Source organism: Elephas maximus, chromosome 2, assembly GCF_024166365.1.
Source record: "Elephas maximus indicus isolate mEleMax1 chromosome 2, mEleMax1 primary haplotype, whole genome shotgun sequence".
NCBI classification, from domain to species: Eukaryota; Metazoa; Chordata; class Mammalia; order Proboscidea; family Elephantidae; genus Elephas; species Elephas maximus.
In genome coordinates this window covers 190,833,843-190,850,681 of record NC_064820.1, presented here as the reverse complement: position 1 = coordinate 190,850,681, position 16,839 = coordinate 190,833,843, and the positions used below count along the sequence as shown (strand labels likewise).

General features: G+C 40.2%; 1 protein-coding gene across 8 annotated transcripts in view; it reads left to right on the top strand.

The window, feature by feature from the left end:
* Nucleotides 1–16,515, top strand: part of FBXW11 (F-box and WD repeat domain containing 11) — a 132,394-nt gene extending 115,879 nt beyond the window's left edge. For all 8 annotated transcript variants that reach the window (XM_049874314.1, XM_049874311.1, XM_049874310.1 and 5 more), the window contains 6 exons: nt 532–781; nt 3,218–3,336; nt 4,514–4,624; nt 5,560–5,638; nt 6,630–6,816; nt 13,950–16,515. In XM_049874314.1, the coding sequence (XP_049730271.1) occupies nt 532–781; nt 3,218–3,336; nt 4,514–4,624; nt 5,560–5,638; nt 6,630–6,791 (721 nt within the window). In that variant the 3' untranslated portion in view covers nt 6,792–6,816; nt 13,950–16,515. The remainder of the gene's footprint in view (nt 1–531; nt 782–3,217; nt 3,337–4,513; nt 4,625–5,559; nt 5,639–6,629; nt 6,817–13,949) is intronic.
* Nucleotides 16,516–16,839: the final 324 nt, after the last annotated feature.

Here is a 16,839-nt window from a genome sequence, read left to right as displayed (position 1 = left end):
TCCATGAAGATTTGGGTAAATAAATGGGTGTGGAGGATGATGAGACGTCATGACTTACAGTCTCCAGTTTGCAGTGGATATATAATAGGCTCAGAGACCTGTCAAAGGTAGAAAAGAACCTGAAGCTTGGAATGGTCCCCAATTCTGCAGCCACCAAGTCTCATTTTTCCTGTCATCTCAAACTGACTACAAAGGCCACTTATTTGAGGAATCCTTTTTGGTTTTTTTTTGCCACCAACACAAGCCTGCAGACACCATCTCTGAACACCTGACTGTCAAATAAACCTAAACCTTGGCAGGGCCAGAAACTGACCTTTTTTGAAACCATCTCAAGCATTTCTCAGTAAATGTAAAAATTGCTTCTGGGGACTCCTTTTGAGCATGTACTTAGGTGTCAGGTCCCAATCACCAAACATAAATGAAGCCCGCACCGCCTGGCCTACTATTAAGAATGGGCCCGGAGCTCAAACACGACAGTCTTTCCTTGGCTGTCTCAACAATTAAGCATTATGCTCTTCTGTCCTCATCTAGAGTCTGGGATGTGAACACGGGTGAAGTTCTGAACACGCTGATCCACCACAACGAGGCTGTACTACACTTACGCTTCAGCAATGGACTGATGGTGACCTGTTCCAAGGACCGCTCCATCGCCGTGTGGGACATGGCATCTGCCACCGATATCACTTTACGCCGTGTCCTGGTTGGCCACCGCGCTGCTGTCAATGTGGTAGACTTTGATGATAAGTACATTGTGTCTGCCTCTGGTGACAGGACCATCAAAGTAAGTCTGTCTGCTGTCATAACCTTGCTAGCTCCTGTCCTTTTTAGAACAGAAAGCATCCTGCTATCGGCAACATCTTTACTGTCCTCTTTTGTGTTCATGAGCCCTTGAGGCTCTCCCACTCGTCATGCTCCCATAGTCACAGGCAAGATAGGGGAAAAGGGTCTTCGGTCCAGGGTAGAGAACAGGCCTCTATCCCATGACATTGCTGATAAAATTTTTTAAGCGGAAGAGAACTAACATGCTGAGCACGTACTGTGTGCTAGGAGCTTTACATTACCATCTCACTTAACCCTTCACAGCACTCTTGGGAGGTAGGTGTTGCCTCATATTACAGATGTAGCTTGGAGAGGCGAAGAACAGTGCTGGAGATTACACAGCTAGTTAGTGGTAGAGCTGAGATTGGATTCATTCATCTAATGAACCTAATTTTGGGACCCTGCGATGCCATACACCCCGAGCTAGCTGTTAGACATATGATGATGAACAAGACATGTCCCTGCCTTCAGGAAGCTCAGGAGTGTGGGGAGGCAGACATACGATGAACATTTGCAGTCTAGGGTGATCCATAGAATATGGTAAATAGAGTTCTGATTCCAATACCCATGTTAACCTTTTAAAATTTAGCTTTCTCATTTTTTTATGGCAGCTTTATTGATATATAATGCACATGCCATAAAATTCACCCTTTTAAAGTATACAGTTCAGTGGCATTTAGTATATTCACAGTGTTGCGTAACCACCCTTACTATCCAATTCCAGAACATTTTCATCACCTACCTTCCCACCTCCCCCCCCAAAAAAACCAAAAAACAAAATAAAACAAACAAACAGCTCCATACCCATTAGCAGTCACTCCTCATTCTCTTCCCCTAGTCCCTGGCAACTACTAATCTGCTTTCTTTTTCTCTGGATTTGTCCCTTCTGGATATTTCATATAAATGGAATTGTACAATATATGGCTTTTTTTTTTTTACTTAGCATAATGATTTCAAGATTCAGCCATGTCGTACACTCCTTTTTAGGGCTGAAGAATATTCCATTCTATGGATACACCATTTTGTTTGTTCGTTCATCAGTTTTTTGAGCATCTGAATTGTATCCATTTTCCGGCTAGATGAATAATGCTGTTGTGAACGTTTGAGTACAAGTTTTTGTATTGGCATACGTTTTAAATTCTCTTGTATATGTGTCCGGGATTGCAATTGTTGGGTCATATGGTAACTTTATGTGTAACATTTTGAGGAACTGCCAAACTTTTCCACAGTGGCTGCACCATCTTGCAGCCCCACTAGCAGCGTATGAGGGTTCCGGTTTCTGCACATCCTCGCCAGTGCTTGTCATTATCTGTCTTTCTGATGTGCTTATTGATCATTTGTATGTCTTCTTTGGAGAAATACCTATTCTAGTCCTTGGCCCTTTTTAAAGTTTTTTCTTTCTTTGTTATTCAGTTATGAAAGCTGTTCGTGTATTCTAGATACAAGTTCCTTGTCAGATAATATGATTTGAAACCATTTTTTCCCATTCTGTGGGTTGTCTTTTCACTTCCTTGGGACTGTCCTATACCCTTTGAAGCGCAAAAGATTTTAATTTCAATGAAGTTTAATTTATCTGACATTTTCTTCAGTTGCTTATGCTTTTGTTTTCATATCGAAGAAACCATTGCCTAATCCAAGGTCACAAAGATTTACTCCTGTGTTTTCTTCTAAGAGTTTTATAGTTTCAGCTCTTAATATTTACATCCATTTTGAGTTAGTTGTTTTTTTTTAGCATGGTGTCAGGGAAGGGTCCCATGTCCTTCTTTTGCATGTAGATTTCCATTTGTCCTGTTCATGTTAGTAGAGCTGCACATGCAACTGGTAATATAATTCAGGGCACTCTTTGCATCACCCTGTTTGGCCTGTGATACATCAAGCGTGCCTGTGAACATCTAAGTCTTGCAGATGATTTCACTAAAGGGGGGATTATTTGTTCCACATACATAATATTAGGAGTGATATGTCAAAACAAGTGGAGCTGTTTAAGAAGCTGTGCTGTAAAAGAGAAGGGTATGAAAGGTGAAGCTTTTTGCATCAGCTGCATTGGGTTTGATGTGCCTCCTGGCATACAGATACAACATCTGGCCCAAACTCTTCCCTTTAAGCGAGCGAATGTCTGAACCATCCAGGCGATGGTCTTATTGTGAAGATCTCAAGGTTTGGAGACTTCACAATTTCCCTCTCTATTTTATTCTAGTTTTATTGTTACTAAGCAGCCAAGAAAATTTTAGTGCTGTTTAATCTGTCCCCCAGTTTCCCAGCTTTGAGTTAGAAGAGACTGTATTTCATAATCAAGCATTTGGGTCATTCTCAGAAGCTCTAATTTTTTTTTAAAAGGTGTATTATGGGAAGACTTTTCTGTATTCATTCTTAAAAATATTGCTAACTTGTTATACAGGTCTGGAGCACGAGTACCTGTGAATTTGTTCGTACTCTGAATGGGCATAAGCGAGGCATTGCTTGTCTCCAGTACAGGGATCGACTGGTTGTTAGTGGATCATCGGATAATACCATTAGGTAGGTAGAAATCAGTGTGCCAACAGAGCAAGGTTTTTTTTTTTTGTCAGTGTTGACTCCCAGTCCTAATGCTCAAAAAACTTAAATGGGATTATTTCAGATAAGAAAACTTTAGGTAACTTTTATTAATCTGTTTGGCTCTAGATTAAAGAGGGAAAACTGTGTACACCCTGGGTGCTCTTCCAAGATTCCCCCATTACATAGGTTTTATAATCTCTGCCCCAGCTGGGACCGCTTAATACCACCTCAGACACAGGAAGACACTCCACCCTGCCTTACTCTGCTAACTGATGGGCGAGCGCATTATCTCTCCTGAGGCTGCATTGCTAAATCACCCACTCCTGTTTGGTCTTTTGTTTTACCTCCCTTTCTCTTCTTAACACTCAGTCTCCTTGCTTTCTAATAATTATGATCATCCTTTAACATTGTATTTCTCGTTAAGAGTTTCCCTTAGATATCTATTTAATTATTCCAAGTCATTTTTCCACTAACCTCAATGGACCTCACACTCCAGGGTAGAAGTGCCTGGGGTGGAAACCTGAGCCCCTCACCCCCACCCTATCCCACACATGGACGTGTTGTTTCGCTGCGATCCCTTTCTCCCTCAGAAAAGTCCTTTTTAGACATTTGACTACATGGCTTCATCAACTCAGACACAAAGAGAAAACAAACCAAACCCATTGCCATCAAGTTGATTCCAACTCATGGTGACCCCATGTAGAGTAGACTGCCCCATAGGGTTTTCTCGGCCATAATCTTTACAGAAGCAGATCTTGAGGCCTTTCTTCCGTGGTGCCGCTGAATGGGTTCAGACTGTCAACCTTTCAGTTAGTATGAGAGTGTACTCTTTGCCCCACTCAGGGACCAGATAACAAGAGAATGCCCAGGAATTAAATATATTCGAGATTTCTTGTTGATCTTATTCAAGTAGTAATACATGGCACATGATGGAAAAAAAGTTTCAAGCCGTGTAAAATGAAATGCAGTGCAAAGTAAGGCTTCCTCCCAAGTTAGAGCTTAAAAACACATAAGTGCTGCAAATGTATATATATAGCTTTGTATATGTATAGTATGGACTGAATAATGAAAATCACGTATGGGACATATATAAAGAATTTGAGGATGACGTGAGTCATGTATGTTAAGTTGCTTCACAGAGATCTGGTTTTCATTCAAGGCTATGGGATATTGAATGTGGTGCCTGTTTAAGAGTCCTAGAGGGACATGAAGAATTGGTCCGCTGCATCCGGTTTGATAACAAGAGGATTGTCAGTGGGGCCTATGATGGGTATGTGTTTCCAGCTTTCAAATGTGTTGCTATAACTACATCAGGAGGAAAGAGAAGTGCTGTATATGAAGCAGCTGTACACAGGCTAGGTCGTGTGCTAGGTAATTTCTGTGTAAATGGTGGATGGCAGGTATTATTAAATCAGTTTGTCAGGTAAGGACACCCAGGCCCAAACAATGTACTGTCTTGCCCAAAATCACACAGTAGCAGAGCCACTGTGGCTTCTAAGCGTCAGCTTTAAACCATTGTAAATCCGGGGAGTAGCTTAGGCTGTGAGGGAATTCAGTTCTTTGCCTTAATCCTAAATTAAACCAGGCTTTTTGTGTGTGTGTGTGTGTCTGTGTGTGTGTCTGTGTGTGTGTGTGTGTGTGTGTGTGTAAAATGATAAATCTGTGCTTTTAACCTTTTGGCGAATTGAACAAATCCTCTAAAAAAGCCTCATGACCTTTTAAATGAGCAAATGGCAACTGTAAACCTTTCAAGATGACCTTATATACACCTCACAAATGGTTTAGTTGATCCGTTTATAGTCCTATTAGTAACTCTTAGCGTTTGCTTAGTTTGGGGGAAAGGTATCCTTGGAATTTCACACAGAGCCCTAGCCTCTGTCAGCAGCACTTACTTGGCCTCAGAGGGCCCCCTGATTAATGAATTTGGTGACACAGATTATCAAGTCAGGAATTGAATGCAGATAACCTGAAGTTGTTTTCTTATCTCCCTTAAAATAATATTTCTTCAAAATTTCAGCAATTCTGAGAATGTGTAGCCCCTCCCCCATCAAGTGTAATTGGTTCAAATAATTTATAAAAACATAAGCATGTTCCCCTGTTAGCTTTTATAATAGGAAGTACACATATACTCTTTTCTGTCAAGGAACTGCAAATATAGGTAGCACTTTAACTTTTCCACTAATTGCAGTCTTATTTCCTTTCTAGGAAAATTAAAGTTTGGGACTTGCAAGCTGCTCTTGACCCTCGAGCTCCAGCAAGCACATTGTGTTTGCGGACATTGGTGGTATGTAATCTGTTGAAATGGGCCTTGGTTCCCTGGGCTGGAGGGTGGCTATCTGTACCTAGACCTGCCTTGGGTACATCGCAAGAAAGATTTTGTATCTTACAGCTGACCTTCAGAGATATTCATTGTTAATTTTGTTTAATTAAAATCAGAGAATATTTTACATTCACACTATCGTGTGAACGCTTTCCTAAGGAGCGGTACTGCAGTTTAAAATATGAAAGATGTTATCATTTGTAGGTGGATAGGTTTCCTCCTAGAGCACAAAGCACTCCCTCCCTGTGGATTTGGGAGATATCTTGATATTTGTGGTTATGTTATATTTTTAGAATACATTTTTGTACTAGTATGGTAGAATTCCCCCCAATCTGTATACTATGTATTATTGCCTTGGCACACAGGAATACTTTATTTTTATTATGTTAGTTTTGTTTTTAGCAGCTTTATTAAATTCATTATTTCTGATAGTCCGGTTGAGTCTTATATTTTTGAGTTGAAAATACTGAAAAATTTGTCTTTTCATTAGTTTTTTTCTATTCCATCGTTTTTGTGCATTGACTAGAACATGGAGAACTATATTTAGGACCGTTCTTGTTTTCTTCTTGATTTTAGTGGGAATGCTTCTAATATTTCACCATTAATTTTGATGTTGGCCATGGCTTGAAATAGATATTCTCGATCGTGTTTAAAAAAAAAAAAAACAACTATGTTTCTCATTCTAGTTTTTATAGTGTGTCAGGAGTAGATATTAAATATTGTTGTTTGCCTGTTTATGGCTCTTTGTGAGATGATCAGATAATTTTTCTTCTTTGACATATTAGTGGGCCAGGATCTAGGATACAAACTTAAATAAAAGACCTAGTTCTTCCAGGGGTAAAAGACAAAGCTCAATAAATTCTGGAAAATATGGAGGCCCAAGTTCAATTCCTCATGGTGAGATAGGAGGGATTATAAAGTTCTCATTCACTGAGTAAGCTGTTATATTTCTTAGGAACATTCTGGACGTGTGTTTCGGCTACAGTTTGATGAGTTTCAGATCATCAGTAGCTCCCATGATGACACTATTTTGATTTGGGATTTCTTAAATGTGCCTCCCAGTGCCCAGAATGAGACCCGTTCTCCCTCCAGAACATATACTTACATCTCCAGATAACAGTCTGCACTTTGACCCATTTCAGGTGAGTACTTTCCACCTTTTAATTTTGCTGATTGCACTCATGTTCCCTTTGGGAGAAGTTTTGTGGTTTGAGGATCTCGGTGACGTGGTCCAGAGCGGTTAGTCTGTATTGGGTGTGTCAGCTTCCATGTGGTTCTGGTATAAGCCTAGATCTTTACACCAGTACCGGTTGCCATAGAGTCGATTCTGACTCGTGGACACCCCATGGATGTCTGAGTAGAATTGTGCTCAGTAGAGCTTTCTGTGACTGGCTGTTCAGAAGTGGATCATCGGTCCTTTCTTTTCAGGTGTCTGGGTGGACTCAAACTGCCAACCTTTCATCTAGCGTTAACCATTTGTACCACCCAGGGACTCCAGAGATCTTTATCAAAAAACCAAACCAAACCCAGTGCTGCCAAGTCGATTCCAACTCATAGCGACCCTACAGGACAGAGTAGAACTGCCCCATAGAGTTTCCAAGGAGCGCCTGGCAGATTTGAACTGCTGACCTTTTGGTTAGCAGCCATAGCACTTAACCACTACGCCACGAGGGTTTCCAGAGATCTTTATAGTCATGTCAAAATACGGTCTAAATTGGAATTCTGTATGTGGTGGAATTTCACATTGAAAGGCAGTGGGATTCCAGTTTTTTAAAAACGGTTTTCCTAAATGGTTTCCCAGGGCATATCAGTTTAACATCAGTGTTGTTGAGTGCCACTGAGTCGGTTCGAACTTATAGTGACCCTGTGTACAACAGAACGAGACACTGCCCAGTCCTGCGCCATCCTCACAGTCGTTGTTATGCTTGAGCCCATTATTGCAGCCACTGTGTCAGTCCATCTCGTTGAGAGTCTTCCTTTTTTTCGCCGACCCTCTGTTTTACCAAGCATGATGTCCTTCTCCAGGGACCGATCCCTCCTGATAACATGTTCAAAGTATGTGAGACAGAGTCTCACCATCCTTGCTTTTAATGAGCATTCTGGTTGTACTTCTTCCAAGACAGATTTGTTCATTCTTGCAGAAGAATGAGCAGTCCATGGTGTATTTAATATTCTTTGCCAACAATGTATTTCAAAGGCATCAGTTGTCCTTCGGTCTTCCTTATTCATTGTCCAGCTTTCACATGCATGTGGGAGGATTGAAAACACTATGGTTTGGGTGAGGTGCACCTTAGTCCTTAAAGTGACATCTTTGCTTTTTAACACTTTAAAGAGATCTTTTGCAGCAGATTTGCCCAGTGCAGTGTGTCATTTGATTTCTTGACTGCTGCTTCTATGAGCGTGGATTGTGGATCCAAGTAAAATGGAATCCTTGACAACTTTAATATTTTTTCTGTTTATCGTGACGTTGCTTATTGGTCCAGTTGCGAGGATTTTTGTTTTCTTTGTGTTGAGATGTAATCTGTACTAGAGGGTGTAGTTTTTGATCTTCATCAGCAAGTACTCCAAATCCTCTTCACTCTCCGGAAGCAGGGCTGTGCCATCTGCATAACGCAGGTTGTTAATGAGCCTTCTTCCAATCCTGATGCAGAGTTCTTAGACAGTGTTACACTACTATTCATAAGATTTTCACTGGCCAGTTTCTGTAGAAGTAGGCCGCTAGGTTCTTCTTCCTAGTCTGTCTTAATCTAGAAGCTCAGCTGAAACCTGTCCACCAAGGGTGACCCTGCTGGTATTTGCAATATTGGGGGCAAAGCTTTCAGTATCACGGCAACCTGCAAGCCACCACAGTACGACAAACTGACAGACATGTGGTGAGTAACATCAGTAAGTTCTCTGAATTCTGTTTCGGGATACAGCAATTTTCTTTCCTGCCCTTCAGTTATATTTTTTATTAAGAAAATTGCCACCAGGAAAACTTTACCCCCCTGCCCCCTGCCCCAATCCAGCCACGGTCACCATTCCCTAGAAGGCGAATCAAAAGAAGAGTGCTTGTTGAGGGGCCCCCTGAAGCCCCTTCTTCATCCATTAGATACAACAGGGTACCCTGAGAAGCAAAGTCCTTTTCTCTGGTTGCAGGAAGACTTAGAGCGATTGTAATAATGGATGACGGAATATTTTGATTACTAAGGGTGCCCAGTCAGAAGGATGGAAGCCTTACTTGGTTGTGTCCTAGAAACTGATGACTGTGTTCATCTGGAGCAGTATTTCTCAACTCTGGAGAATTCTGCAAGGGGCCAGTGATCTATCCACATTAAACTTTGCAGATCAAATAAATATGCTTGCACCTATTTGTAGTACTGTGTGTATAGTTATATGTATGCAGACATTGTTGTGATTAAGAAAATTCATATTTATTTTAAAAATTACCTAATTCTTAGTGGCTTTTTATCATTATATATATATTTTTCGTTGAATATTAAGAGTATAAAGAAAGTCCATCTGCATAATTGTGATTGTTATTATTTTTTATGGAAAGATTGAGAACCACTGATACCTTGATCACCAAGTTGCTACCTTTCCAGATACTCCTTTCTCAACACTGTAAGATTCAATTTTGTCTTCAGGAAGTTTATTATACCCAGGGGTTAGCAAACAAACTACAGTGTATAGGCCAGATCTGGCCCAATGCCTGACTTTTTTTTTTTCTTGGAGCTTTGGTGGCACAGTGGTTAAGAGCTCAGCTGCTAACCAAAAGGTCGGCAGTTTGAATCTACCAGCTGCTCCTTAGAAACCCTATGGGGCAATTCTCCTCTGTCCTACAGGGTCGCTATGAGTTGAAATCGACTCGATGACAAGGGGTTTGTTGTTTTTTTTTTCTACTGACTGCATACTAAGAATGGTTTTTATATTTCAAAATGGTTGGAAAAAATTAAAAGAAGAATAATATTTTGTGACGTGTGTGAAAATTATATGAAAAATTCAAATTCCAGTGTCCATAAATAAAGTTTTTTTGGAACACAGCCACACTTGTTCATTTACATATTGCCCATGGCTGTTTATGTGCTTCAGCAGCAGAGTGGAGTAGTTGTTACAGAGACCATATGGCCCTTGACATCTAAAATATTTATTATAATGTCCTGTAAGAAAACATTTGTTAACCTCTAGTCATGCCCCTGCTCTATGTATTAGTCATAAGGCAGGGGTCTGCATCAGGAATGTCAAGTAAGTTTCTTCTTGATGCTGTTTCACCTGGAGCATCAGTAGGGACTGGCTGGAGTGCTTCCTTCATAAGGGGCCCAGATAGACTGCAGAGGACGAGTTCCGTGATGGTTGGCCATGTCTGCCTTGGGTGGGAGGTGAGCCGAGTGGCCCATAAATGACATACATGCTTGCTGTTCCTGGTCCCAAGTGTGTTCATCCTGTCTTTTGTAATGGGAACCATCTTGATGCTTTCTCTCTGGATAGAGTCTTCATAGGTCAGTTGGAAAATCCACATGGCAGAATTACTATATTTATGGAGTCTTAAAATAGATATTATAGGGAATTACAGAGGAAGAAAGCAAGGATCTCTTGAATGATTGTTGCCCCTACTCTCCACCTCCCAAAAACAGTCTAAGAAAAATAAAGGGAAGGAAAACTGCATAGGGAAGGGAAACTGGTTTCCCTTCCTGGTCGTTTCCTCTTCAGCCCACCTGCATCCTCCTACCAATTAGGGTAATCTCCCCAGGCTCTGCCGTTCTTCTGTTCCACTATTTCCCTGTTGCCTTCAGAATCAAGCCTTAACTACTTAGATTAGCCAACAGGAGTTTAAACATTTAGCTATCATCATCTTTCCTTTCTACCCCACCTTCTCCTACCCCCACCCCAGCCTCTCATGACTCCCTTCCAAAAATCCAGAGCTCTAACCAAACTGAATTCTGTTTAATTTCCCTAATCACACTTCAGTAGTACAAACCTCCCCTTGCTTGGATTATTATTATGGCTCTGTAGATACCCTCCCTCCCCCCATTTCATCTGGTTTAATTTGTTTGTTATTTGGTAATAAACTGGTTTGCATGCCTGTCCCCCTCAGAAGTCGTAGGATCTCCCTTTATCATGGCGCCCAGTGTCTAGTGCAGTGCCTAGTGTATTATAAGCATTCATTGGCGTTTGTTGAGCAAGTGGCACCCAGGGTCAATGTAATGTATTTGTGCTCTTTTTCCTAGGCCACACAAGAATTCGCCCATCAATCAATCAATGTTTGTGAGACTATGGTATAGTCCTGCAGTCACCTTCATCAAATATAAAGAAAACAACTCAGTAAAAAGTCAAAATAAATTATCTAAACTGGCATAGATCTAGATATATTTGGGTTCATTTACCCTGTCTCCTTCATCTTTGTTGTGCTCTGTTTTTTTTTTTTTAAACCAGTTTAAGAATAGGTCATATACCCTGGTTGTTGTTTGTGCCATCAAGTCAATTCTGACGCATAATGACCCTCGGTGTTAGAGAGTAGAACTGCTCCATAGGGTTTTCTTGGATCTAATCCTTACAGAAGCAAATCATCAGGTCTTTTCTTCCACAGCGCCATTAACCCTGTTAACCCGTTGCCGTCGAGTCAATTGCGATTCATAGCGACCCTATAGGACAGAGTAGAACTGCCCCATAGAGTTTCCTGGGAGCACCTGCTGGGTTTGAACTGCCACCCTGTTGGTTAGCAGCCATGGCACTTAACCACTACGCCACTAGGGTTTCCACAGTGCCACTGGGTGGGTTCAAACTGCCAACTTTCCGCTTACCACCTGAGCACAAACTCTGCCATCCAGGGGCCACCTTTTTTTTTTTTTTAGATGAACTTCATTGAAGTATGATTTTGTAAAATAGATTGTTGCCATTGATAAGTTTTTACAAATGTATACACCCCTGTAACCACCTCACAGTCAAGATAACAGAACATTTCTGTCACCCCCAAAAGTTCCCTGGTGTCCCTTATTTGTCAAAGTCTGCCCCCCCGCTTCCCCCTCCCCCAGCCTTGGCAACCACTGACCTGCTTTCTAGCACTAGACTAGTTTGCATTTTCTAGAGCTGCACTGTCCACTATGGTAGTCAGCAGGCACAGGTGGCTGTGGAGCTCTTGAAATACATTAGTGTAACTGAGGAACTGAATTTTTAATTGTGTTTAATTATAATTTATTTATACTTGAATTTAAATAACCACAAACGGCTGGTGGCTACCATGTTTGGTCCTGTGTCGCTTTAGAAGTTTTATATTTTGGTCTTTTACATTTAGGTCTTCAATCTATTTAGAGTTAATTTTTGTATATGGTGTGCGGTAAGAGTCAATGTTCTTATTTTTTATACTGCAGTCCAGTTTTTCCAGTCTTCCAACAAGACTCTTCCTGTTGAATTGCTTTAGCACCTTTGTCAAAAAATACTTGACTATTTAGATGTAGGTCTATTTCTGGACTGTATTCTATGATCTATATGGCTGTTCTGTTGCCAGTACCACACTATCTTGAATTACAGTAGTAGCTTTATAATAAATCTTGGAATAAGACGTCCAGCTTTTTTTCTTCTTTTTAAACATTGCTTCGACTATTCTAGGTGCTTTAGATTTTCACATTCTTAAGATTGTCAAATTCTGTAAAGATGACCACTGGGATTATGATGGGACTGCATTGAATCTAAAGATCATTAAGAGGAGAATTTCCATCTTAAAAATGTTGAGTCTTCCAATCCATAAACATGATGTATCTCTCTATTATTTAGGTCTTCTACTGTTAGCAGTGTTTCACAGTTTTTGGTGTAGAAGTCTCACACATCTTTTGTTAAATTTATTCTTTTCTAATGGAAACTTTATAAAGCAATACATTTCCCTTTAGCTGCATCTCTCTCGTACTTTGTTTTTCCACATGAGAGGCGCGTACAATAGAACATGGACAGCTGCAGTTGTAGCTGGACTTTTGGGATAAGTAGACTGGGAGGGATTGACTCGGGGGTTGGCGTTTCATGGATGACTTAAATGTACCCTTTTTTGTTTTTTTGATATGTATTTGTGGTTTTACACCGTTTAAAGAGGCATATGGGAAAATCTAAGATACATAGTATTTTTTTTTTCTTGGCATATTTAGTAGATGAATTATAGGGCATAGTAAACTTTCACAAATTGGGCAACTTTTATATTACCTAAAAGTACCCTGAAACAAGTTTCCCTTGGTTGAAAGATATTATAAGGATCATCAGTGCTGTTTTCTCTCATTGGCTGTGTTGGAAACAAAACTGTGGACTTTCCCTCCCACCCCCTTTTTGGGAGCCTATGAACTACTGCCTTGTTATGAAGTACAATTATAAATCAACAGAAAAATCTTAACCTGCTTTTTAAGGTAGTGGCTCCCTGTATCCCAGCATAAGCCAGTGAGACTCCAAATGTGTTTCTCTCTTCAAAGTGAATTACTTCTGACAGCCTTGGCAGTTAGCTTTATGGATTTTATTGCTGCTTTCCAAATTCTTTTCTTTTATTGTAACATGAAAAAATTATTACCATGTGATATTGTAAGGTTTATACATAATAAGAAAAACTTATTAATGACAATTTAACCTTGTAAAATATTCACCCCAAAATGTCAGGAACTGTGACAATAGATTATTTGCCAAGTCATTTTTTTTAATATACTGACTTTTAAGAACTATATATGTATAAGTATATATATAGCTTATATGTATAGCTCAAAATTTTCTATTCTGTTTTTTCCTATTACAAGACAATATAACAGTAAGTATATTAAGCAGTTAAAAAAAATAGATGAGACAAAAGAAGAAAATAAAGTTCTACCCATGGTTCACTGCTGTTAACTCTTTTGTATTTATCCTTTTAAGCTTTTTTAAAATGATGGTTTATAACTATGTTGTTTTTAAAATCCTTTTTCCCCTCTTTATTATGAAATTGCTGCATGTCACTAATGTCAGTAATCATTTATCTAAATTACCACTGCTAATGGCCGAATAGTCTTCTGTTGTTCAGATATGCTATATTGTTAGGTATCTGAGCCCTAGTTCTCTTGTTTGTGAAGTGGGCATAACAATAGTTCTACCTCATAAAGTTGTTGTGAAGCTTAAGTAAATACGATGCCTGGTATGTAGAATGCAAAACACTTTGTACTTCTATTTTTGGTGCCAATTATTTGGAAATTGGTCATCTGTTATATGTGCACATGTCCCAGAATCTGCGGATGTGGATGGCGTGTGGTGTGTATATATCCGTATCTACCCATGCACATCTCTTTTTTTCTTTCAGGGTTTCCTAGTCTTGAACTACTGGCTACATGGCTACCAGATGCCTAAGAGAGTTCATTCACAGCTGAGCTATGAAGCTGGAATTGGTTCTAGATGCTGGGTAGATGCAAAGCAGCCTAACTCTTCAAGTACCTACATTTCTCACCTCCGATTCCCGGCCTCTACTTTGAGAAGGATACCTTAGCTTCACTGACTTCAAGTAGAACAGAAAGAAGCCCATTTTCCTCCCCCCATCAATGAAAAAAAATCTAATGCTTCAAATGTAAATTGTTCATATAAAAGGAACGTACAGTCTGTTTTACAGAAGTAAATTGACCGTCAAGAGAAGACTTGACCTCTAATTTATATTGCTTTGCACTTTGGTCTGATATTAAGGAACAGCATTCTTCTTCGGTGAAATTTTGGGTGCCAAACACCTACCCAGAATGTCGAGGGCTTTCCTTTTCAGAAGTCAGCATTCTCCTTCTGACCGTCCTGACTTGTATTAGGAGCATGTTGGACGACGGAAAAATCTCTCTGGATCGTTTCAGTCATATTTTTTGGATTACACTTTCTTTCTGTACCAATTTCTTTTTAATTTAAAGAACTATAAACCAGGTTATATTATCTCCCAGCAGGTAATATAGCTCCTTTCTTTTACCTGTTCCCTGTACCATCTCCTGATATTTGGTAGAGTAACACCTTTACATGTGTGCTTGCCTCCTAATTTAAAATACCGTATCCGCATGTAGATATAATGTACATAACATTTTAACCTCAAAGTCGCTGGAGTCAGGGCCCCCTGTGCCTGAGACACTAATACAGAGTGTGTTCACACTTAGCCATGGGCTGGGCTCGATAACCTGATACTAGGGTTGACATGGATTACCTTGAACAAACACTTCCTGCAGTATTCATATGGCGTTTTTATTTTGTTGTCGTCATTGTGTGTATGTGTGTGTGTTTTTAATGAGAATCTTGTTTTAAAATGTAATTTCTAATGTTTAACACAAAATTGAAATGTTTTATTTGTTGTGCAGTGTATACAATAGAGAGGTACCTTTAAAAAAAATTTTTTTTGGCGGGGGGCTGTTCTTTTCCTCATAAGTACTCCTGAATACTAGTGGTCACTTCCCATAGTATTCATTCGGCTTCACTGTCAACAATCGTTATTCTGTGTGTTAGTAAGCCTGGGAGGGACAGAACAAGAATGCCACGTTGACTGGGTGTTCCTAGCTCTAGAATCAGTGTATTTTGGCCGACCTGCAGGAGCCACAGGCTGAATCTGGTCAGGGGTCAGCAGGGCCTATGTGCATGTTTGAGCCTGTCTACTAGGTCAGTCTGGTTCACAGGCCCATCTTGGGGTGAAGGGTACTCCTAATGGTGACAAAGCCTCAGGCTTGTGATTCCCATCCCAGTCATTCATCTCTGGTGTCACCTGGCAGTGGCCCCTGCAGGTTCTCTAAGCCCCCAGCCATTCCGCGTCTCAGATGTGTGAGTGACACCATGCGTGGAGAGGACCCTGGTGTCTAGTCGGCACTCCTCTTGCCTCATTCAGTACTAGATTTTGATTTGCCCCTTGCATTGTTTCCAAAGATCAAGGAATGTCAGTAACATTTTAAAGGACCAATAAGCCACCACCTATGACTTAAACCTCTTCCCATGGAAGCGTCCTTGTACTACTAAAGGGAAGGTCACTGGGCTCTGTCTTGGCCTTTGCGTTGAGAGCGGTGTGGGGATCAATGTATGCGGATGTGATTTGTTTATAGAGTTAGCACTGCTTTTTAGTTTTCCCACCTCCCCCCCTTTTTAATATCCTTCCCTCCCATATGTTACTAAATTAATTTCTGTTTTTGAGAGGGTGCGTCTCAAAGTATAAAAAGTAAAACTCTGTTCATCAGGTGGATGTTGTAAGCTTGACAGTGGCTGTGAAGGTGATCGAGCTTTTCCCACTCTTCATCTTACAGCTTTCGTATCAAGCTGGTTAGGAAGGCCCAGGGGAGGGGTGGGGGGAGGGAGGAGGCAATTCTTCTGAAAGAATAGATTCTTCTGATGTTTTTGCATGTTTAATATAGAAGTTCCTCTTGTTCCTTGGGAGATCATGGCCTTGGAATATGCACACAACCTTTGATTTGTGCCTACTAAATTAGAGCAGGGGACTTTGACACCAAGGAATTCCGATGTTCTGGGATTATAGTAGCAATTCCCAGCCGTACTCTGGACTTTATTTTGCTAACCATAATTGAGCAACTGTAAATTACTGCTATATTAATGTTTTAAAGCACTGGGATAGTCTAATTCTAACTTGTAATTAATTATGTTTGCCAATTACCTGTTTGAAATGAATTTGTGTCTGAACAGCTATTGAAACTGTTAAATTGTACAGATATTATTCATGACAGCTTTGTACTGTGGAATGTGCTGAATAAAAAACAAAAAGTTTGACCTTTGTCCAATAAATTGCTAAGTAATGTCAATAAATCAAGTATGAAGTATTATGCAGTACACCTAATCTGGCTTCATGCAATTGTTAACTTCAGCTGCTAATTCAAAGCAAATTCTCTTAATAAAGTGTTGCAATACTCTGATGTTCTGTTAAGGAATTTTTCGGAAAACTGTTATGCGGTGTCAGTAATTAGTGACATACAGTTAATACAATGGGAGAGTGTATCAGTGCAGGTAATTCTGTGTCATTGGTTGGCTGCATAGTGTTTGGGTGTAAGGGTGTACCGTAGTCTGTTAAACCAGTTCGTTGGTGCAGTTTAGGTGGTTCTTTATCTTTTCCTATAGTGCCTGTCTTTTGCATAGTTCTTTCTATCCCTACTTGTGCTAAACATAACAGACTCCCCTTGATGGGTTAACTAATCATGAACAGCAGTTTTGAAACCGACCATTGTTGCAGAGTGGAGAAA